The 24,032-nt window shown below is 34.6% G+C and overlaps 2 protein-coding genes and 1 pseudogene across 3 annotated transcripts in view; 2 read left to right on the top strand and 1 right to left on the bottom strand.

Annotated features, from left to right (window-relative positions):
- APAF1 (apoptotic peptidase activating factor 1) overlaps window positions 1–15,161 on the bottom strand; it is a 54,042-nt gene extending 38,881 nt beyond the window's left edge. Inside the window, exons 1-9 of one of the 2 annotated variants that reach the window (XM_070946662.1) lie at window positions 15,005–15,161; window positions 11,662–11,834; window positions 9,446–9,635; window positions 8,403–8,600; window positions 6,212–6,395; window positions 4,865–4,977; window positions 3,800–3,931; window positions 2,334–2,572; window positions 641–808 (exon numbers count right to left, since the gene is read on the bottom strand). In XM_070946662.1, coding sequence (XP_070802763.1) covers window positions 641–808; window positions 2,334–2,572; window positions 3,800–3,931; window positions 4,865–4,977; window positions 6,212–6,395; window positions 8,403–8,600; window positions 9,446–9,635; window positions 11,662–11,799 — 1,362 coding nt within the window. In that variant the 5' untranslated portion in view covers window positions 11,800–11,834; window positions 15,005–15,161. The remainder of the gene's footprint in view (window positions 1–640; window positions 809–2,333; window positions 2,573–3,799; window positions 3,932–4,864; window positions 4,978–6,211; window positions 6,396–8,402; window positions 8,601–9,445; window positions 9,636–11,661; window positions 11,835–15,004) is intronic. The other variant, XM_070946663.1, reaches the window with a different exon arrangement.
- Window positions 15,162–15,479: 318 nt separating this feature from the next.
- LOC139319732 (inhibitor of nuclear factor kappa-B kinase-interacting protein-like) lies at window positions 15,480–23,617 on the top strand (annotated as a pseudogene).
- LOC139319731 (inhibitor of nuclear factor kappa-B kinase-interacting protein-like) lies at window positions 18,544–19,620 on the top strand. Its single transcript, XM_070947723.1, has one exon. The coding sequence runs from the start codon at window positions 18,575–18,577 to the stop codon at window positions 19,457–19,459; it is 885 nt and encodes a 294-aa protein (XP_070803824.1). The 5' UTR covers window positions 18,544–18,574; the 3' UTR covers window positions 19,460–19,620.
- Window positions 23,618–24,032: the final 415 nt, after the last annotated feature.

Below are 24,032 nucleotides of genomic sequence, written 5' to 3'. Positions count from 1 at the left end.
ATCTTATGATGGCTTTACCTACTGAGCCATGTATCATCGCTCTTCTTTGCAGATTCAAAGTGATATATAGCTGAATAATCTTAACCCACTTCTCTATTGCTCCAGGCCTATAGTTCATTAAAATTCATATCAGAATTAAAGTACTTTTCTCTCTTTTTGCTTGTATCGACCCATGGCTAGTCCATGTCACAAGGATCTATTAATAAATAATTTCCAACATGAACAAAACATATTTATAGAGTACAATTCCAGAACTATCTGAAAAGATGAATTAATATCAAATTAAAAATAATGTCTTCTTTGAGCTATTGATTATATTTGTTTGTGTATATGTATATGTATATGTACACTATTACCATATATAATGGTAGCACTATGAAAGTGGTTTGCTTTCTTCCCAGTGCCAAGTCTAGCTATACAGTAGTTGTGGTGCCTGGTGATATCCCATCTAAATGCTGACCAGGTTTCTCCCTCCTTAATTTTTTGAAATCCTAAACAGCAGATGCTGCCACTAATAAGTATAAAATAGGAAGTGCAATTACATGAAAATGAATTCTAATATTATATTAATGAATTTTATATACTGATTATTATTATACTTGGCTTCCTAAATAAATCATTATTCAAAATTAAAACATACTTGAAGCTCACTGCGATTCTTCTCCATAAGAAAATCAAGTTGGAGAGCATGCAAATAATAACAGAATGATTTTCCATTTCGATCGCAAAATAGGAGAGATTTGTTAACAAATTCGTGCAGTATGTCTTCAACTTCTTCAATCTCCATATCCCAAAGAATACAAAATACCTAACATGCAAACAAACAAACAAGCAAAAATAGGTGAATGCAATGAATAAGCAGATTATTAGTTTTCCCTTCATTAGGTAAAAATAATCTGAAAAATTCAATAGAATATAATGAGATCTCATTTGCAAGTAGCGAAAAGATAAGATTATTAGTATGGAAACCATTCCACAGACAATATACAAGCAAATCCTGAGTAAGACTATTTTCAATTTCCTAAAATTGTTACTATGCTATTTATTTTGTTAAATATTGATTGAAATAAGCATTTTAAAGAATATTTCTCTACTATTGAGAGAATAGTGACCGTCCTTTAAAATAAAAAAAAAAAAACTCAAATTTAAATTTGCAACTCTGATTTCAGAAATGAAATGAACTAGCACATTGAATTGCTAATTATTCACAATTTTCCTTAGATATTTAAATAATATACAGGGAAGCAGGAATAATGTTTGTGGTATGATTATCAATATTGCAAATTTTAATATATACTGGTAAAATTTATACTATGACGGAGTTATTTACTTTTTGCTTCAAGAAATTTATAATCCTAAAGGATTTTAATTAAATTACTTTAAAGTGTTTAAAATATTGAATAAGATATCTAGATATTTATACAGCAAGCATAATAAAGTTAAATATTGTTAAGATTGCAACCATATTCATTCTTAGGTTGAAATATGTACTAATAAATACAGTAGAAATCCTATTGAATTCAGTGGAAGAATGAATATAAACTAATCTTGCACAACAATTTTCCAGATAGCAAATATTATTCTGTCACTGCAGCATTCGGTTAGATTTGCTAATAATTATTATTATTTTAAAAGTCATTTTATCTGTGTCATCTTAACTGTTAACCAGCCCTGCACAACTAGCACTGTGAAGTATCTATGGAGATTCTCAGTCATCTAGGCCAGTGGTCCCCAACCCCCGGTCCACGGACCGGTGCCGGGCCGTGGAGTACCTGGCACCGGGCCGCGCAGCGGCCGGGGGACATGAACGCTGCAGCGCAAAGGCTCCTGGGCCGTGCGCAAAAGCTCCTGGGCCGTGCGCAAAGGCTCCAGGGAAGAGAGCCCCGCGCAGGTACGCACGTGTGGCCCAAAGCCCTCACCCCTGCGCGCGCTCAGCAGGCCACGGTAAAATTATCAAAGGCTGATTGGTCCGCGGCGATAAAAAGGTTGGGGACCACTGATCTAGGCAATGGTTGTCCCAAAGGTGCTTATTCAGGAGATAACTGGACTTTCTTGTGAAAGTCTAGTTGTCGCTTGAAAAAGCATCTTTGGGATAGCTCTATGAAGGTACATAATGACTTGTTAGTCAAATCTGAAACTTCTGGTTTTTTACTGAAGGAAAAGAAATTAAAAACCACAAATTAGTAATAAATGCCATGGTTATAAGACAGATGAAATATGCTCATGGATGGATATCTTTAAGCAACCAGGTTTCTTTATAATGCTGTTCAAAAAACTTTTAGCACCTTAAATCATGCTTTACCTTCAAAATACTGTTTTAAACTGTATTTTACCTTTGAAGGCACTTTAACATCCTTTGGAAGAACAGAAAGATCTCTGTAATAACCTTTAAAATTTTCTGGCAACATATCAACACTTATAGACATTGCTTCATCAAGTGCTTCATAATCATAAGATGAGGATTTCCTTATTCTTTTAAACTGTTTGTTTTGAAGTTGTCTAAGGTAGTATTCCCAGCGATTGGGAAAGACTTGTAATAATGCTCCTATTAATGATACCACGAGAGGAGAACCTAAAATAGAAGAATAGGTAAAAATAAAACTGAACAAAAAGAAATCAAATTGCTTTTTGAAGGCATTATTGAAGAAAAATATTAAAAAAAATAAAAAATAAAGAAGTTAAAAAATTCCCTAATTATTTCCCATCGTATGAAATTACCCTTTTCATCTTTCAAAAGTATACAATCAATTAAGAACAATTGATTGAATTAGCAGACGGCAAAATTAACTGCTTTGGTAAGAGACAATGGACTAGACAGCTTTATAAGAGACTGGAAGCCATTTGTGGATGGTTAACGGAAGGATTTGAAGATTAGTGTAATATTTGGGCTAACCTGTTGACTGTTTTTTTAAAAAAATTATATGTATATTTACGTGTGTGTGTGTGTGTGCGTGCGTGTGTGTGTCTGTGCATGAAGTTGGTGTGTGAAGTTGGGTCGATTTGATTATCATATAGAGACTCTTATCACCTGGAATATTTGTTTATTTAATACAGTATTCTTGTTAAATAGGGATGGGACAGCTTATAACTAAATGTAGGCCTGTTATGTAAAGGGGAGAAGAATTTATCAGGGTTTTTTTTGTCAGCATCCAACCGGGATGGATTCTTTATGTTTAATGTTACATTTATTTGATATATGGGTCATTTTTTTCCTTTCTTGTACATGTCTTGTACAAGTTTTTTTCTTTTTTTGTTGTTGTTGAATATAGTGTTGAATGTGTTTTTCTCTTTTGCATTTTATTCTTGTATGTGTATATATAATAGATATATATATCCATTCCAAAATAGTAATTATTTCTTCTGTCCTTTAAAAATATAGAATTTTAACATTCTCAGGGTTTATTTGCAGCCTCCTCCTTTCTGACTTTAGGCATTTGAAGCTAGATGCAAGCACAGAAGAAACACAAAGGGAGTTTAAATAAGGCTTCAAGAGTAATGCAAGTACAAAGTTTATGAAGACCAGAAATATTTTCCAGAATTTTTTTTTGCATGTAGTACAATTTTTTTTTTTTGTATTTTCTAGTTATTAGAATAGATATTGAAATTCTGGAACGGCAAATCATACAGGTTAAAGTAGCAAATAAAGCTCAAGTTGCTTTGTCTTTTAAAATTTAAAAACACTAAGTTGCTCAATGACTACATTTCAATTTTAAATTAGCATATATGCAGTTACAAATATGTTGAAAATCTATTATTTTTTTGATGCAGAGGCCTATTAACATAAAATGAAAAAGTTTACCTTTGCATTCTCTAACAATATGATCAGCTTTTTCCGGCAGCTCTGTTACTTTCATATTAACGAACAGGGATAATATTTCAAGTGCTTTTTCATGTGCTAATCCACTTTCTACAGAAACTTCATATTTATTGCCTGAATACAGCATCAGAAATAAATATTTGATTTAAAGCATAAATAAGAGTTTCTCCACAACTTAATTAAAATGCTAGCCACCCATCTTTGAATCTTTGTATTGCCATGAGGTTTGTTTCCATTGCCAATTCTTGTCTTGCCTCAGTTTTCATTTACTTTGAATAGTTCTGTTCCATGCATCCACGTGCAATCATGGTAAGCAAAGCAACTGGTTTATCCTATAGGCTTTGCTTTGTTCTGTCTTCTGCAAGACACTAATTGGCATTTAAAAAAAATCATCTGCCAATCATTACATTGGAACAGGAATTAAACAGTCTGGTTATTTTCATTAGTTTTTGATGTTTAAGGAAAATGCTACATTTAAGGCTGGATTCTGTTAGCATTTTCTTATATAACTGTTTCATTTTATCAATTTATACAGAATTAATAGGAGGTAATATTCATTATTCAGTCGCACTGTGTATTTTATAAGATTGCATGATATATTGTTTGTATCATCCCTAAAAGAGTTTGGGATTGTTTTATACTAAAGCTGAACATGTTATTCTAAGTTTCCAGAATTCTTTAGATTTCCAATTTCCATTTATACTTTACTTCTTACAGAATATATTTTGTTTTTAATATTTAAAGGCACACTTTTTGACTAATTTTCCCCACAAATCTCAAACATGTAGGTTACATTATTCAGATTATTTTCTATAATTTAAACATAATGGCAACAAGATAATCTTTCCTCTTCCAATCTCTCTGTTACTACTAGTAATATATTGTACAATTTTCTCAAGGTAACATTATTTTTTGGTTTAATATAATGGATGTATCACTGCATAGCAACAAAACTCATACCACTATGAAAAGTAACATACATAAAGTAAATTAAATAAAAATTTATAGTTTATGCAGGGGAGGAATAAAGGAAAACACAACCCTTACCAGTTACAGAATCTGCTACACTCCTGTCTCTACTGGTGATAAGAATCTGACACTGATTATCAAAAGCTTTTAAAACCCAGGAATCCCAAATATCATCAAGTACCAAGAGAGATCTGTTACAAAAAAAGGATGATAAACAGAACATTTACTTTAAGAAGGTTCTTCATATGTAACAATACATTTCCTTTTTTAAACAGGGGCCCTATGTAATTCCAGAAAATAATAGCAATATTTTACGATGTACAAACAGGTGGTATATACCCAGTTTCCCACAAAATAAGACATCCCCTGATAATAAGCCCAATCGGGCTTTTGAGCACCTGGCAATAAGGCCAAGCACTTATTTCAGGGTTCAAAAAAATATAAGACAGGGTCTTATTTTCGGGAAAACACGGTATACATTCCTACATACTTTGAAGCCCCTTCTGAAATCAAGTCCAAAGCACTGTGTAATATTTTAATTTCATCCTTCATAGTATTTGAATTTAACTATTTTAAACTTTTGTTTCTTTTTTAATCAAAAAGAGTCTTACAGATTAATGCATTTTTTAAAGATAAATTTGGCATTTGGGTTTAATGGGGGGGGGGAAGGGAGAGAAGACAAAATAAAAAGTAAATATTAGTCTGAATATTTAAAAAGCATATATTTTTGCACATTCACAATTATATTTCTCAGTATTGTTATGATATTCTCTTTCTGGAAATTTTAAATCATTTTTTCCAAATTGTAAATCTTCAACAAAACACATCAGCAAAGAAAGAATGATATATTCTTAGTACTATTTTTTATGCATAAATCACAGCAGACCAATCAAATTATTTTGACTGATCTTTCAAATGAATCATGATTTATTTATTTTTAAATTTATATACTATTCTCCCTACAAACAATAATATTTTAATATTACTTGGCCTGAGAGAAAGAAATTGGGCCAGTGGGTGTTTGTGCCAAATAGAGGACTATTACTCATGGCCTGCTGGTTTCTAATCCAGCAATTTAACCAGTACATTACACTGTACTGTGTACCTTAAAAGTCTGAAGAAGAGAGTCAAAGCACTTCAGAAAATAAGCAATTATAATTTAAGTTGATAGATACTAATGAGTTTGAAATTTACTTATGCAGAAAATAACATACTATTGATTTTAATTCAGAATCCCTGATAATCAAGCGTTAGACTCCAAAGTTGTTCAATGAAAGAATATATAAACTGTGCTTGCTAGAATTTTAAGCAACATAGAATATTTATTGGAAACCCCTATAAATGTAGGAATTTGAAAGAAGCAATTTTAATCAAATTTATTTAAAATTAAAGATATCAAATGCAACTCTGTTCTATTGATGTTACCTTGGGCTCGTGCGCAACAGCAATAAACGAAGGCGATCTTTTGCTTCCTCGATATTAAATGGTGGCCTTTGTGAATAAGTGAAGTCCTTGTCTAATTTCAGGCAAAGATTTTGGAGTTTCATTAACAGACCTGCTTTATCCTGTTTTCCAACAGAAACCCAATGCACTCCTCCTGGAAAGCAATCTAAGAAAAAATGCATGTTAAAATTAAAACATATTAGTGAACATTGAAGAATCTTAAGAGAAATCCCCAAATATAGTGAGTTGGGGGCCCCAGGGGTGCTATTCAGTAGGTTCTGACAGGTTCTGGAGAACCGGTAGCGGAAATTTTGAGTTCTACAGAGAACTGGCAAATACCACCTCTAGCTGGCCGCTGAGTAGGGTGGGAATGGAGATTTTGCAATATCCTTCCCCCCAGGTGTGCGGAGAGAATGGGGATTTTGCAGTATCCTTCCCCTGGAGTAAAGTGGGAATGGAGATTTTGCCGTATCCTTCCCCTGCCACGCCCACAGAACCAGTAGTAAAAAAAATTGAATTCCACCACTGGTTGGGGCTATATAAAAAGGTGACTGAACAATGACAGTCATTACTTTCCTCCGCTTTTTTGTCTTCCTTAGTTATTACTTCTTTTTTTATAAGGTTAAACATTGAAAACAGAGGCTGTCTTCTTTATAAGAACATATACATAAGTCAAATTATCCTCAAAAGGAACAATAGCATGAAACTCCTAAATATTGGATGGCTCTATGAGGCCCAAAATGCTACATGTATCAAGCTATGTAATTCTATTCTTATTATTTTTACAGTTTTTTGCAGCATTTTATTATCCTGGCTGATACTGTAAATGCAAGCAAGTTTGAGATCAATTAGTACTCAAACAGGAGAAAAGCACAAACGCCAGAAGTAGAAAAAATAAACTGACGGTAACAAACTACTTCCATTCTGTTCCCAAGCTATGATCCTACTGAGAATTAAAACAGGAGTTTAGCAGGCAACACCATATTTTTGTTATTCTTCATAAAAATATAGTGTCTAAAGGAAATGATTTCATGATCAGCAAAGGTTTATTCTCCACTTTCCATTTATTGTTATATTTCTGTATATACTGAGGATTTTAGGTGCCAAAAAGAGATTCCAAAAATTGGATTCAGCTTATTCACGGCTAGACTTATTCACGAGTATGTACAACAATACTTTTAAAAAATAACAAAATATCTTATATATCTCTCTCTGTGTTTGTGGATAAGCCTAGCAACAGAGGAGCAAACCCTTGAATTTTTAATCAAGTACCATGAAAAATGTGCCACCTCCAGATAAGTCAATCATTGACATTTTTGTGCTTTAATTTTCATAGTTGGCTTATCCATCACTGGTACTTTCCACAGTATTTTGGATAATACCTGAGGGTCGGCTTCTACATAGAGAGGCTTACATACATACAACTCTATACAGGATACTGTTGATATATTTTACTATATAAACTGCCATGAGTCTGTGGAGTTGGTTGTAGTTCTCAACTTACAACCGTTTGTTCAGTGACCATTTGAAGTTATGATAGCACTGAATAAATGATGGTTATGACTTGTCCTTGGAATTTTGACTATATAAGCACCACCATAGTCAGATGATCACTATCTGGGCACTTGGCTAACAATTTGCATTTACAACCAGTTGTGGCGCACCTGTCATCAAGTATCACCATTTGTAACCTTCCCTGCCAACTTTCACAGAAAGTCAATGGGGAAGCTGGCAGGGAAGGTTGCAACTAGGGTAAGGTAACTCTTGCGCCCACTTTCTCAGCATCTTTGCGCTTATGTGAGTCACCTGAACCCTCCATGCCTCCCTCATATCTTCCCTGCTCACACCCTCACCTCTTATGCACCTCATTAACCCACACCTCTTGTTCACCCCCTCGTAGCCCTGTGAACCTTTCCCAACCTGCACCACACCTCACACAGATCCTTGGTCCCTTTCCTACCTGGCAGAAGCTACTTATCTCCCTTACTCATATTCCAAAATTATATTTTGGTACTGTATGTCATTTGGGCACTATAAGATTATTATACAACATGTTCAAAACTAAATTGGAAACTTCTGTTTGAAGTGGATTCTAATTTGAAGATAAATTGCAATCTTCAATAAACCGTGAATGTGAATTAGGACACTACATTAATAGAAAATATATAAATACCTTTTAAAAGATTGTGGTTACGTAGAGTTTCTGCTGCCAAAACAGATTTTCCACTGCCAGCCATGCCATAAATAATCACCCATCCTGGATCATTTCTTAACCTGCATAGCTTCTGCTGTATTTTTTTTAGTAATTCTGGACGAGTAACAAATACTACTGGCCTCTGTGGAACTCCACCTTCACATAGGGTAGTCTTAACTGAAATTCAGAAAGGAAAGATAAACAAAAATAATAGCAGCCAGTATCTTAAAACGGTACAGAATAAAGAAGCAAAATAATTTTGACTTTAATATTTATACTATCTTCCCCTCCACTATGGCTGGTACTGGCCACAGGGAAAGGAGTCATTGCAGTCCCTCTTATGTGCAATCCCTGGAGATGGTCCAGCAAAGTATCATTGGACAGTGGTATTGAAAACAGCTGAGAAATCCAGAAGACCCAAGATGGGCAAACTATAGCTCTCAAAGATTATTCACAAATGTGACCAATGCAAAATTTAATTCACGTGTTTTCATGCTTTATTGGTGTGGGACTATAATCACTTTAAGGTGAAAAGGATACTATATTAGGAAAATTGTGAATACTATTAACAATTAAACTAGCTAAGAAATTGGAATAATCCATTATTTTGTTTCTTTATTTATTTATAAGAACAACACAATTTTATGTATCAATATACATAAAAATACAGTTTTTGGTAGCTTAAATTCCTATACATTACTCACAAAATTATTACAGTCCATTATAAAAAGCATATAAAGAGCCAGTAAATGTTAAATCATTTGGAAATGAAAAATCATTTAGAAATGGAGATTATGTTGTAATTCAGTGTTTCCTGAAATTGTAACTTGTTTTGTTGTAATTCAATCAAATTTAACTTAAAAATATGACTGAGTCAGTGAGAAACACTTTTAGGTAAATTTTACAAACCTCCCACTCTTAATAATTATTTCTGTGAAAAAGTACACATACATACACCATGTACGAAGTCATGGTGGGGGGCAGCATATAATTTCTAGTAAATAAAAAAAATAATAACTAACCATATGAAGTTATACCATTCTCAGAATTTGTTTTATTTGAAGGTGAAATAAAAGGGAGGCCATCTTGAAGGAGAGCAGCAAGATCTTTGTATCCTTCCTGTTGTAAAGCATTATAAAAAGATATATATGCATAATTGTCTTTGGCAATAATTAATTTTAGAAGCATAGATGCCCGTTCTTTTTGTGTAGTCTAGAAAAGAATAAAATGAAGATTTAGTACAATTTATTTACCATTTCAGCTCTAAAATTCTACAATTTCAATATGTACTAGAAAGTGATATGTTACTAAAATTGTTTATACTTGTTGTGAAAACAGAAGTTATTTCTGTGTTTTTCATTTTCTTTAGAACATTCTTAATTTTCCTTTCCTTTCTATTTTTATTTTTTGCACTTTCTTTTCTTTTTATTCTTTTTTTTAGTTTGTATTAGTGTTTATTGTTGTGTACCAAAGAAACCCTTTCAGTATGCACTTGATTTTTTTTTTCTGGACTGATGCATCAAACTTAATCAAGAAAATATGACAAATACTACATTATTTAAAAAAACATTGGAATATACTTCCAGGTGAATGTTCACAGATCTGTATAGGATTATTGGATTTTTCTTAGTATAATTATTAAGCACATAATATATATATATATATATTATCTTCACCTGAACATACAATTGTTCTTATATGGACAACTGTTTATAAAGCCTTAATTCCAAAAAAAAATTGTATGTCAAAAATATTCAGGCAAGGTAGCCTTGGTAGCACAGTGGACTAAAGCACTGTTTTTAACATCAGCTGCTTGCAATTACTGCAAGTTCAAATCTCACCAGGCTCAAGGTTGACTCAGCCTTCCATCCTTTCAAAGGTAGGTAAAATGAGGACCCAGATTGTGGGGGCAATAAGCTGACTTTGTATAAATATACAAAAGTATGAAGGCTATTGCGTAACGCATTGTAAGCCGCCCTGAGTCTCCGGAGAAGGGCAGCATATAAATTAAAGAAAAAAAAAAAAGGTAACCTCTTTAAAGAATTGCAATCCTCAAAGTGGGAAAATTGAAAGAATAACAATATAGAAAAGGCTTTTTATTTGAAAGATGTATAATCAACCCTTTTGAAGAGCTGAATGCAGTTTAATTTTATCCTCACACAGCAACCTATTAAGTAGCTTGGGCTGAGAGAGACAAACCGATCCAAACACACCCTATGAGCATCATGATTACACTAGACATGAATTCAGATCTCCAGTCTTAGTCTAGCACTTTGATCACTACATTATAATGACTGATTCAAACAGAGCATATTTATTTTGTTTATATACTTAGATGTAATTTGATTGCTATTAAGAGTTATTATAAAGCTACAACCCATTACTTAGATTCAGAATGAGGCTGCTATTCTATATTTACTAATTCAGGGAGTCTGTCTTTGAATTCTGCTGCAGAGGGGGGATATTGTATAAGACAAGTATTAGTGATTCCTGGGGCATTTTGATAAGATGGTTCCTGTATATATTTATTTTTAATTCTGCATCAGGTATGAATGCTATTTACTGTCAATTTAAGACTGGAGCAGCATACCAGATCAGTAAGTAATAAATAATAGTAAGTAATTAAATAATTTAATTAGAATTATAGACCAGTCACATCTTGAGAAGACATACGTAAAACTACTCCAAAAAGATTATCCTAATGAAAAGTAAAAATATAAATTCCTAGCTTAATTCCCACTGAAATGTGCAATTAATTTCATATGTAACCCACCTAATGTTGTTACTAAACTTCTATATATTTTTAATAGATATTTTTTGTCAAAAAATATCTAAAAGCATTCTGACACTCAGCTTCAACAAGCTGTTATATTAATACAAATGTAAGCTAGAAAAACTTTAGAACATGTAATTGTAATTATTTGCTATTTCACTTCTGCAATATTTATTATATCTAACCCCTATTTTGCTAATTGTTGTTACATTAACAGACTAATAATTACTAGTACTTTTCTGTTCTTGTATCTTCTGAGTCCCTTGTATACAGCAATATTTGTTTTAGAGTGAGATACACCCTTGAGTGAGAGGGGTTATAGGTTATCCCTGGAGTCTATACCAAAAATCTGGGTGCAGCCACGTGTAGCCTCAAGTCTCACATCATGCCCCTCTGTTCTAAAACTTTATGTATTAACAATATTTCTATTCTAACATAAACAAAAGGACAAAAACCTTTAATAACCTGAGCTTTTACTTTCTCCTCTTCCACCACTGTCAAGGTATCATCAGCAACCATATGATCCATTATATAAGATGTCTTGATATCTGTTTCCAAAGCTTGGCGGTTCTGAAGCAAATAACTTCTAGCTCTCTCATCCATGTTTATTGTTCCTTTTAGCTGAGTAATCCTATGAGCTAACCAAGACACAGAAATTTCACAGTTATAATGTCTGACTATTACTTATATGTTACTTTTAAAATGATAATACAGAACCTTGGATTACTAACATTAATCAGTATTTCAACTTGCAGTAAATTCTTGAACAGTTGTCAACTATTTTTGGACTTCAATACTGATACCTAGCCAACAGTGAAAAATGATCACCTTTTGTGATCTTCTGACAAGTGAAATCAATGGGGCAGCTAGATTAATTAACAACTGTGTTATCAATTTAACAGAAATTATAACAGAAATTTTGTCTCCAGAACAGAAATTTTGGGGTTATTAGTCAAGGACTACCTATATACAAATTATTCAGTTGATCAGACATTTTTTAAGATGCATTATCCAATATTTTATTTAGATCAGGTGGATAAAAATTGATTTTTTCAAAAAAAAATTAAAAAATGAATTTTTAAAATTTAAATTGAATTTTTAAAATTTAAATCGGATTTTTTTATTTTTATCAAATTTATTTAAGATTAATAATTTATTATTAATTAATAATTAATAATTTAGTTTATTCAACATGAAATGGAGCTTAGTTATGTAGCATGAGCCTGTCTATTCTGCAATATTTATTTTATTTATTTTATTTTATTTTATTTTTGAATTTGTATACCGCCCTTCTCCCTGAGGACTCAGGGCAGTGAACAGCCAAATAAAAACATCAAATACAAATATTAAAACACAGTTAAAAAATATATATAGATTTGGCCCCATTAATTAAAACGATAAACAAAACAAAACAATTAAAAAACCCTTAAAAAGAAATTAAGCCAGCCCGGCTTGTTGAAAAAAGAAAGTTTGAAGGGCACGGCGGAAGGCACTGAGGTCATGGATTCTCCTTATCTCAGGGGGCAACTGATTCCAGAGGGTGGGTGCCCCCACAGAGAAGGCCCTCCCCCTGGGGGTCACCAGCCTGCATTGTTTGGCTGATGGCACCCCGAGGAGGCCCTCTCTGTGGGAGCGCACGGGTCGGTGGGAGGTCGTCAGTGGCAGTAGGCGGTCTCGAAGATAGCTAGGCCCTATGCCATGGAGCGCTTTAAAGGTGATAACCAACACCTTGAAGCGCACCCGGAAGACCACCGGGAGCCAGTGCAGTTCATGCAGGAGCGGTGTTACATGGGAGCGCCACGCTGCTCCCGTCACTACCTGCGCTGCTGCGTTCTGGACCAGTTGGAGCCTCCGGGTGCTCTTCAAGGGGAGCCCCATGTAGAGAGCATTGCAGTAATCAAGGCGAGAGGTTACGAGGGCATGAGTGACTGTGCACAAGGAATCCCGATCAAGAACATTTACATTTTTAGTAAACTCATTTAATGAAACCAAGCTCTGCAAGCTGAGATAACATGTACTGCTTTGATGCATTCACACAATTTCACAGTCACTATGAGATAAATTATAAAACAAAGTTCAGGAATATTCCTTTATCCCATTATTTTGCAAATCTATGTACAATACAAACTTTATGATTGATTGAAGAGAAATGCATCTGTATTACTCAGCTCTAAGTATGAGGAGGAAGGGCAAGCAGTAAAAATGAAAGTGAAACTTTCTAAGCAGCTTATAAATATAATATTAAAAAACACCTGTCATTTCAGATCCATCATGGCAGCGCCTGTTAGCAGGCATTCACTCACCTACTACCTGCCATGTCTCTCACCTTGTTGTGTCACTGCTGTAGTCAACAGCGGGTCAGAGGAGCCGCTCAGGGACAGAAATAACAGTTGCTCTTTAAAAATTATGATTTAAATCAAGTGTTTCTACTAGTGATTTAAATCATGATTTAAAATGATTTAAATCAACTCGGTTTAAATCAAATCCGCTGATTTAGATGCAGTTCTTACCAAAGTATTTTAGCATTTATTTAACAAATTATATAAACTAAATTAACTTCAAGTATAAATTTGCTTTAAACAAAGATAAGAGTCTAGTTTGATATCTTTACGTGATATCCTTGCATTTCTAGAATATCACATATACAGTATTTACAATTGAAAAATAAAAATATTTATTTTTGTATTAAATTTATTTCCCGCCCATTTCATCACAAAGGGCTTACAATGTTAAAAGGAATAAAACTATACAAAAACATATATATAAGAATAAAATACAAAGTTTATAACCATAAGAAGCAAGGTTCAGAAATAAACGCAATCAGAAAGTTAAATGTTTAACACAAAATACTATTTAGCCTAAGACACAGAAACAGGTTTACGGAAACAATATAAATTAATAAAATATGCTATTGCACAGTATTCAGTACAAATTTTATATAAAAGCAAGTTAAAGCAATATGCAGTAACATTTTGAAATTTAAGCGCAAAGTATTAGAACCTAACTGCACATATTTTAATGTACATTATCAAACACCAGAACTACAAAGATAGTTTAAGTAAATTAGATATACTCCAATTACACAAAATTGCACATAAAACATATACTGTTACATTGCTTGCACTATGACTATTTAGCTGAAAAATGTATGCAACATAAAAATTTATTTCTTCAACAATACCCTAACTTAAACCTGTTCTAGGTCAATAAAAAGAGAGAAAGTGACATCTAGAGGATAGAGTTGTAAGTTTTTATGATTGTGTAGGTTTAATTTGCCCCTATCAGAGACATATCAACAAATTTGATGCAACAAAACACTAACTTGGAGATTATCTACTTGAAGTTCATTAGGACTGTCTTGTACAGATGTGTTTACTGCTGTACGCGACTAATTTCAGGAAGTTAAATATTCGACGGAGGAAAATTCTTGCCTCTACTTCAAACATGCACTTTACACTACTTCATGCTACTTAAAATGTTCAATATCCAAGACACCACTTGCCTTCCAAAAATACGGGAGTAGATTTTTTCAACACAGAACCTGTTTCTTTACGTAGAATAGTTCTATCCAAACTAAAACCGAAAATACAAAGGGCGACTTTCCCGATCAACCTATTTAAGGAAAGGTGACATCCTGCTGCTAAATTCTCTACTGCCCGCTCCGCTCCTATAGTTAGCCCGTACTATTTTTTACCTCGATGGCCCCTGACCTCTCCAACCCACCCTTAACGCGCTTTCATTTTTATTTTCCCTCTCTCTCGTTGCCTCGTCTACCGACTCCCCGCCCTCAGGCTCGCTGCACGGTTACCTGAAGCGTGAGCAGTGTTCGTGTGAAGGGAAGGGGGCGACCCAGATGAAGCCCTTGGTTGGCGCCCCTCAGCCTTGAATTCATCCCATCTCAGTTGCCCCCGGGACGGGCACTCGGCGACTAGCAGCCACTTCCTCTTTCGCGAGGCGAACCGAGGAGGCAAAGGGCGAGAGGGGCGGGGTAAAGCAGAGGCGAGCCTCGGCTAAATTTCTTCGGGGAAAGGGAGCTGGGAAGAAGCGGAGCGGCTCGCCGCCCGGCAGCCACGAGGCTCGAGCGAACAAAGCCGACGTCTCGTGCCCGAGCCACTAGCTCACCGTCTTGGCTCGGCTCGCGCCTGGAAAGGCAAAGAGAGCGCTGTGGCAGCCTGCGAGCGCGCGCCTCCCGGCCGCTCGCGCCGCGTTCATCTCGTCACTCCCCCCCTCCCTCCCCCGCAATCCGCCTACATTGACTAGCAAGGGCCCCGCGGAAAGAAGCGATGGCGGAAGGGGAGGGGGCGCGCATCGCCGAGCATGCGCTTGGACGTGGCGGTCCATCTCGGAGCGGCGGTGGCGAAGGAATTTCCCATAAACTTCGAGTTGGGCGCTGGGCTGGAGTACGATTGGGAGGGTTACCATTTAAAGTGTTTCCACTTTCTATTGCGGAGGTACTAAAGTGTGTGTTTAACTAAACGGGATTAATTTCTAGATAAAAGTTCAGGGTGTGGGGAATGTAGGGAGCTTCCTTTGGAGGAAAAACTATTAGGAGATTAACACACTTCTTCAATTCAGTGCATGAATCCTGCATCAAGACATGTCCGAAGTCAAGCGGAGGAAAGGAAACATTTCCAAGCCAAACGAAGATGAACAAAAGAAAGACGTTGTCAAGAGTACCAAATCCGTGAGGATGGATCTGCAAACAGCTTCGAGTTTGTTATCTCTTGTTGCCAGTCTAGGGCTAGCATGGTAAGCAAAATTACAGAAAATCTGATACTGTACAGTTCTGGTGAAATACTGTTCGCATGATCGCTAAGAATCAACTCCTCTTGACAGCTCGTAATGAGCCAATGGGAAAAGACAACAAAAGTGTTACTTCTTGATTTTGGCTGGGTGGTCAGCTTTTTGAAACAGAAAACTGATGGCAGAAAAATGCCTAGAGGTCCACTGAGTCTGCCCTTTGAGATTTTGTGTTCTCTTTCTTATTTTTATTTTTAATTTTTTGTCGTATGATGGACGTGTTATCCCAAGAGTGTTTAAACTCAGTTACTGATGATTGGAACCACTACCTCTGCTGGAAGTTGGTTCCAAGCTTCCACTCCTCTTTCTGTGCAGTAACTTTCTAACATTACTTTTGAACTTCCCTCCTGTCAAATTGTGGTTATGCTCCTGTGTTTTTGATTTTTGCTTAATATTGAAAATACTGCCTCTAAGAACCTTATTTGCTCTTAATATATTTAAAAGTTTCAATCATGCCCTTCCTTCTGTCCTCCAGGCTGTATATACTCAGTTTGTCCAATCTCTCCTGATATGTTTTGTCCCTCAGACCTTGCACCATTTTTGTTGCCAATCTCTGGACTCGCTCAATCCATATCTTTTTTTAGGTGAGGTCTTCAGAACTGGAAACAATATTCCAAATGGGGACTGACTAAAGGCCTTTATAGTGGGGAAAAGACCTCTTTTTTCCTGCTAGTGATGACTCTAGTGATGTATCCCACAATTTTGTTTGTCTTCACAGCTGCCTGGCCATACTGCTCATTTTGCAGTCATCTGTTATGAGCACACCTAAACCTTTTTCTTCTGTTGTTCTGCTTAACACTGTGCCCCCAATACTGTACTCTGCGGAGGATTCTTTTTCCCCACCACATGATCTTACATTTAGAAACACTGAACTGCAGTCTTACATTTTTGATCAATTTTCTAGTAATGCCGAATAGTTTTTCATGTTTCAAATACACCCAGGAATGTCAACTCTATTTCATACTTTTCTATCATCAACAACAACAACAAAAATTATATTTAAATAACCTTTTTATAACATGATGTTAATCTTCAATTTGTACTTATGTTAAATGTTACATTTATAATTCAATTATGAAGTCAAGATGAAATAGTATTTTTTAATTGCTTGGAAGTAAAAATCTAGTGTTATATGTATAGAAGTAGGCTGTCTAAAGAGTTAAATAACCAGATAAACTGACATAGAGGTCAGTTTATCTGGTTATTTATGTCAAATTTTATAGCTGATCACTATTCTTGAAAATAAGATTTAAATGTTAATTGAACAGCAGAAGCAGGTGTTAATAAAAATATTTGTACTTAATAATGACTGGATTAGCTTGTTTGCTGACATTTGATCAGCATTTTCCTACAATTTTCTTTCTCTAGGCACCTCTGAAAACCTGCTCTTGTAGATTAATGCATGCATCTGTAGCAATTAGCAAATTATTGTTTATAATCAGCAAAAACATTTCTGATTTGTGTAAAACCATCATAATTCTATTTAATTATATATTTTTGTTGGATATTAGGGTATAAACAATTCCTTATATAGGCTTTTGTGCAGATGTGTTAAATTGTTACTGCAATTTATCCTAAAATTGGGGAAGCAACAGTTAACTTTTAAATGTTTTGTTGCTAAACATTTTATTTTTCTACATTTTTTAGGTTTCTTTTTCAACAGTCTGTTCAGTTGGCTGCTGTGGAAAAGAAATATCGCATATTAAAGGAAGAAGCTGTAAAGTTTCAAGATATGGAAAATAAAATTAGCATAATCTCTGAAAAGGTAATAATTCATATATTGTAGATATTACTATAAAACTTGGTATCTACTATCTGAAATCTGCAAGATACTTTGCATCAGACATTTACAGTCTTAAGGAAAATCTGTTGAACCATTAACTATTCACATCTAGGTTGAAAATTAAGTTTAATATTCAAATCAGTCATTTGATTGAAATCTAAATAGTGAAATATACCAAAGACACTAATACTATATATACTTATTTGGAAGTAAATGCCATTGGATTTAGTGGATCTTTTAAAAGTAAGTGTACATAAAAATTGATTTACCTGCAATCCTATTCTAATTTAGAAATAACTTCCACTGAATTTAGCTAGCGTCAATTTGAATCAGTAATATATTATTTGTTAAATATATAACTTGCCTTTCATTGAAATCACTGTACATAGCACTCACTCTTCCAATTTTTCCCACCAAGAGCACTGTGAACAGTTTACTACATAATAATTTAAATCTGATTTAATGGCATGTTTAGAATGATCTAGCATCTGAAATTTTCAGTATGGTTTTAAGAATAATTTTTGGAAAATCATAGTCAACTGATTAGGAACATGAATGCTTCCAAACGCAGCTGTGTTCTGCTCATCAGTTTTGTCTTTTGAAATAATGTTTGTTTCAGGGAGTAATTGCCATAATTAAATATTATAAAATAAAAACAATATCTTTTATTTTTCTTCCTTCACATTGTTAATATAAACTCTCTTCTTTGTAGCCCTATTAGTTCTATTACTCTATCTGCCTTTCTGTACTTAGCACTAGCTTGTTGTTTCTTTCATTGTTTCTTTTAAAATAGTAATGATTTTTGCTTCGTATTTATCTTGTTTTAATGTTTTAAATTATTTCGATTCTCCTCTGTCCTTTTGCAGTTTGCTTTTGGCATGCCATTCAAAGGTTCATAGTCAGATAAAATTTAAATACACTGTATATACCTTGCAAACAGTAAGTGAAGATGGACATTGTTTTGTGTTAAAAATGCAGTTTGCATCTTCGAGCGTCCTGCAGGAGGCTGCTTCATATGTTTCCATGATAACCGATTATGAGCAAGAAGTGTCTAGCCTTTATAACTTCATAGAGGATATTCAAAATAGTCAACGGGCATGTTCTAAAAAGTTTCAGACTCTTAGCAAAACCTTTCAAAAAGTGGTAGACTCCTGGAAGACGAGCATGTCTGAGATGGATACAAATACCAGCAATTTAAGATTGGATACCAAGATTTTACATAGTGAAATAATTTCCCAGATCAATACAATGGATCAGGGACTGAAAAAACTTTCTGAAAGACTGAAAGATCTAGAAGACAGTACAATAATGAATCTTAAAACATTAAATGGGCAAGAGGAAACTGAACTGCTAAGGATTGAACAGCAGCTGCAGTTGGATAAAAACACAGCTGAATTATTAAAAGAAGAGCACAACAGTCTTTTGGTCAGAAGTAATGATCTGTACCAGAAACTTGTATTTTCTGAACACAAACTGCAGGAATGCAAGACCTATTTACCAGTAATCGAAAATGCTATTTATTCCATTCTTAGACTATCAAGTGAGCTTGTTGCTGCAGAGATTAAAAAAGAAGACATGATCACAAAGGTAATCAGTGTAGAAAATGAAATAATGAAAGCTACTACTGAAATAATGAACATACAGAATACTCTTGAAGACATGCAATCTGAAGATAGCTGAATAAAAAATAAAGAAGCATCTTAATATCACAGAATCAACCATTAATGTTACAAGCAAAGCTTAAAGATTTTGCAAAAGTAGCAGAACAAGCCCACCATAGTGTGAACAGTATTGATATTGGCAGCTGTATAATCTTAATGTTTCTTTGGCTATCTTTTTTTTTTTTTTGAGACACATGTATACAAAGAAAATAAATACTAGAAGATTTGATAAAATTGTTAAAATTCATACTGGAAACATCTCATATATTTTTTATAGACATGTTGCAAATAATTTGGTGAGTATTAAGGTCATTATTTTGGTTATATGTTATTGAGTCAGTTTCGATCACAAAGATCTTCAGGATGATTTGTCATGAACTTGATTCTTCAGGACTTACAGTTGCCATTGTAATCAAGCTCTTGCTGCAGGTTGACCTTCCACCTGTCTCAACATTATAGATTTCTTAAGAGATATAGATCTTTGCATAAAATATCTAATAGCTGATAATTTTAGTATGGTTATTTGTGCCTCGTGAAAGCTCTCACAGAGATTTTGTGTATGATCCATTTGTTTTCCTCACTATCCATGGTATTCTCAGGAGTCTAATCTCACATCAAAATTCAAAAGCATCCGTACTGATTCTACACTACTTCAGATCCAACTTTCGTTTCCCTAGAGCAGGGGGAAAAATTGCCTGCATGATACATCCTGGCATTTGAGTATCTTTTCTAGGCCTTCATTGCTGCCTTATCAAGTACTGCACAGTGTGTATAAATAAAAATTCTGGTTTATTTATTAGTGATATAAAAGGCAGAAATTATCTATTACCTCAATGTTTTCACAGTCACATTCTAAATATTTATTTTGATTTCTTTATAAATTATAATTTTTTCACTGTTCCTTTTATTAGAAAGAATCAGATTACTTGCAGATCATCCATATTTTCAGCTATCAGAATAGTGTCATCAGTTGTGTGCAGCTTGTTGGTGTTTCTTAAGCCCATCCAGATGGTGGCTTTTTGTGCTATGTACAAATTACGCATGAGGACCGGGATGATTCCATTTTCTTAAGAATTACAAGTCTAATTTGGTGAAAGAATGCAAAATGATACTGATGGTAAACTTGATAGGCTCAATAAAGTATTTGAAATTTTACCATTCTCTAACATGCTTGAATTTAATAACTTATTATATCAGTATCAGTTGACAACTCTGACATGTTGAAAAAGTTGAGAATGAGACTTATTTTGATGGAAGTGAAAAGACTAGGAAAAGGGGGGGGGAAATTCTACAAAGCAGATTACAAACCTCTTTTGTATGTTGCCAAAGAAAAGTGTAGGTAGTCCTCAAGTTACAATGGCAATTGGAACCAGAATTTCTGTTTTGAAATGCTGCAGTGGTAAAGTGTGACATCACTTGACCATACTGCTTAGCAACAGCAATCCTAGTAGGCCCCGTTACTTGTTAACTGAATCCCATCAGTCGTTAGCCAAACCATTCCAAGCTTGGTCCCTCAGTCTCAAGCCTAGATAATATAAGAAACTGCCTCGTCTTGAATTTCCCCCACCTGCTTATCTCCCCTAATCTTTTCCCCTTTTGGTTAACAGCCTACTTAATCAGTTGCTCCTGCCACCCACTGCAGCCTGCCGATCTGTGTGCCATCACTGTACCAGCTGGGCCCTTTTTCACACCACATTTTGCACCAGGGTTTCTCTTGCTCCCTACCTGGGCTGCCATTCATGCCTTACTCAGTACCTCCATTTGTGCACCAACCAGGGTCTTTTTCAGAAAAGTACCCATCTAGAAGGCTCCTTTCATTAAGTCTCTCTAAAAAGGCAGAGACGTGAAAGGAGGATCCTTCTACCTAGATCTTGTTTTTTTGCAAAATAAGGCCTGGTTATGTGAATTGACACCCAGAGAAGGTGCAGAGACGCTGGGCAAGGTGTAAGAGAAACCCCAACAGCACTGGTATGAAAGAGGGCGGCATGAAAAAAAGACCCCAGCTAGTACAGTAATACTGTACTGTGTAGTGGGTGCATGGATGGGCAGAAATGGGTGGTGGTGGCAGCTGGCAATATGTGCTCAAAATGCAGTTATAAATGCCAGCAGGTCTGAATTTTGTTCATGTGACTAGGTGCAATGCAATAATCAGAACTTCAATAATGTTGTGTAAGTCATTTTGTTCAATGCCATTGTAATTCCAAATGGTTGCTGAATGGATGGACTTTCAGCAAGGACTACCTGTACATGAAAATGTACAAGTCAAGCTTGATTCTATGATACAGATGAGGCAGCTGTGTAAGTAACCAGTCTAGTGTAATAGATAAGGAATTATGATTGAGACTAGGAAAACCAAGGTTCAGGTAGCATGGTAGCTACCTGACCTCAGTCCAAGCATTTTCTCTTATCCCAAAATACATCACAGGGTTAACCATGGGAAAAAATAGCTGGAAGAAATGCTAAGTATATTATTAAGTTTTTTATGTGTGTGTTTTAATTTTATGCTTTTTAAAAATTAAACGCTTATCTCACTCTCAATCCAGTAAAATTGAAAAAAGATGCCAAATTGCTTTTATGCTGGTCTATGGTGCAGTGATACTTGCTGGAAATCACATGAAGAATGTTTAACAACAGTCAGCGGGGGCTTCTCATAATTTTTACAGAAACCACGATATCCAAGTTCTGTAATGTTAGCATAAAAGGCTCACAAACCTTATTCTTTATTTAATAAGCTAAGGAAAACATCTAAGAATATTCTCCTTTTCCGACAGCTTTCTGATAAAACTGGAGAATTTTAAATTACTTTTCATTGCAGGAAATCTGAACATTTTAAATTTCAATATAATATCATCAGACTTTTTACTTTTTAGTGTCAGATGGTACCAACTTTGACAAAACAACTGGAAGATCTTAATGTAATTCCTCAGATGAAGCATCTGCAAAAGGAAATTAGCATCATGCAGATAAGATCCAGTCGGTTAATTCAAGAAGAGGAAGAGCTCCAGCAAAATTTAACATCTCTCTCTGATGCAGTTGCTAAACACGAGGAAAAAACTAAGGGCATCTCTGTAAAAATTGCAGATGTGAAGACTGACATTAGACGCATTTCAGGTCTTCAAACAGATATATCCTTATTAATAGAGAATCTAGAAATTCTAGAAGACAAAGTAAATAAAGTTGAAAAGGCCATAATACAGAATATAGGGGATCTGCTCACTAGTAGCATTGACAGGACTACAAAGCTACAAAATATTGCATCTGAAAATACCAGAGAAGTAAAGCACATTAAGGCAAAATCACTTGAGTTGAAAGCTGACTTTACCAAGCAATTCAATAAACTTTTAGAATTGGAAAGTGATCGAGCTAAAGTTCGGACAACAGTAGCCTTTGCAAATGAGTTAAAACCTAAAGTCCACAATTTAAAGAATGATTTGGCACATTTGCTACTTGTATTAGATGAATTAACATTGCGAATTGGAAGACTACTTGGGGATCTATTGGAAAGCCAGAAGGAACTTGCTCTCCTGAATAAAAAGCTATCTAATTTAACTTCAATTCAAACTCAAACTGAGTGACAACTATTTCAAATAGGAACAGATCTAAGAATATTTTAATTCTAACAAATCAGAGTACCTTGTTCTAATAAAGTTGTATGTTAAATTATAAAATTTTAAAAAATAATCTGCATTTAATTTTCAATAATCTTAATTTAATTTTCAAACAGGCAATTTTGTCTCATGAGACATTTAAGTGAAATTACAAGTTTTAAATTAGTGAAAGTGCAATGTTGCCTTTAACATTGGTGAAAATCAAGACTCAGGTTTTAGTGATTAAGACAATCATTTTTAAGCATTTTCATATTAAAATATTTTCCTGTGCCTGTTGTAATTCATTAACATGAGATGGGCATAATTTTTGATATGGTAAGATGCTTTCAAACCAACCTCAACAAAAATGTAGACTATTACTGAGCCTCGGCTCATTTGGAACCGGGCCAGCTTCACTTGCCTGAGTAAGGGGTGCTCGCGCTTGCGTGCAAAGCTCCATTTGTGCAAGTGGTGAACATGCCTGCAACTCATAATAGTACATACCTTTCTCCCCTGGCCAGCAAGCTGAAATGTTGGGGACTACTGACTTAAGAAATGTAATCTTATATTTATGATTTCCAAAATTTATCTATTTACTTTTGAAAACTTAGTAACTTTTCTCTTTAATTCTGAACTTCAGAATCAATTTTAAATATTCTAATTTCAAATATTTTGATAGAAGATGATACTGTATAGATTCATACATAGGATTCAAACTGAATGTTTGAGGTAGGTCTAACCTGGAAGCAGGTATATTTATAACATACATGTGCAATTTATTCTTACTCTATTAATTTGCTTGTGACAGCCTTAATGGTATAGGATATTTTCCTGCCTAATGTAGTTTTTTCTTTAGCAGTTTCTCTAATTAAAATATTTTGTTGTATTGCACCATTGATAGTATACATGATTATGATTACTCATTTAGATCACAGTTGCGAAACCATTTAATTCATATTAGAACAAATTATTACATATAAATGTAAAATTAAAATATGTGCACTT

The sequence above is a fragment of the Pituophis catenifer genome, unplaced genomic scaffold (assembly GCF_029215685.1).
Source record: "Pituophis catenifer annectens isolate HBS135680 unplaced genomic scaffold, rPitCat1.0.hap2 SCAF_7, whole genome shotgun sequence".
Classification (NCBI taxonomy): domain Eukaryota; kingdom Metazoa; phylum Chordata; class Lepidosauria; order Squamata; family Colubridae; genus Pituophis; species Pituophis catenifer.
The sequence above is the reverse complement of the archived record's forward strand: the minus strand, read 5'-3'. Positions and strand labels throughout refer to the sequence as shown.

Bases quoted from the DNA above. Each gene is read 5' to 3' on its own strand.
- LOC139319731 (XM_070947723.1), top strand. From the start codon at position 18,575: ATGATTTTTGCTTCGTATTTATCTTGTTTTAATGTTTTAAATTATTTC.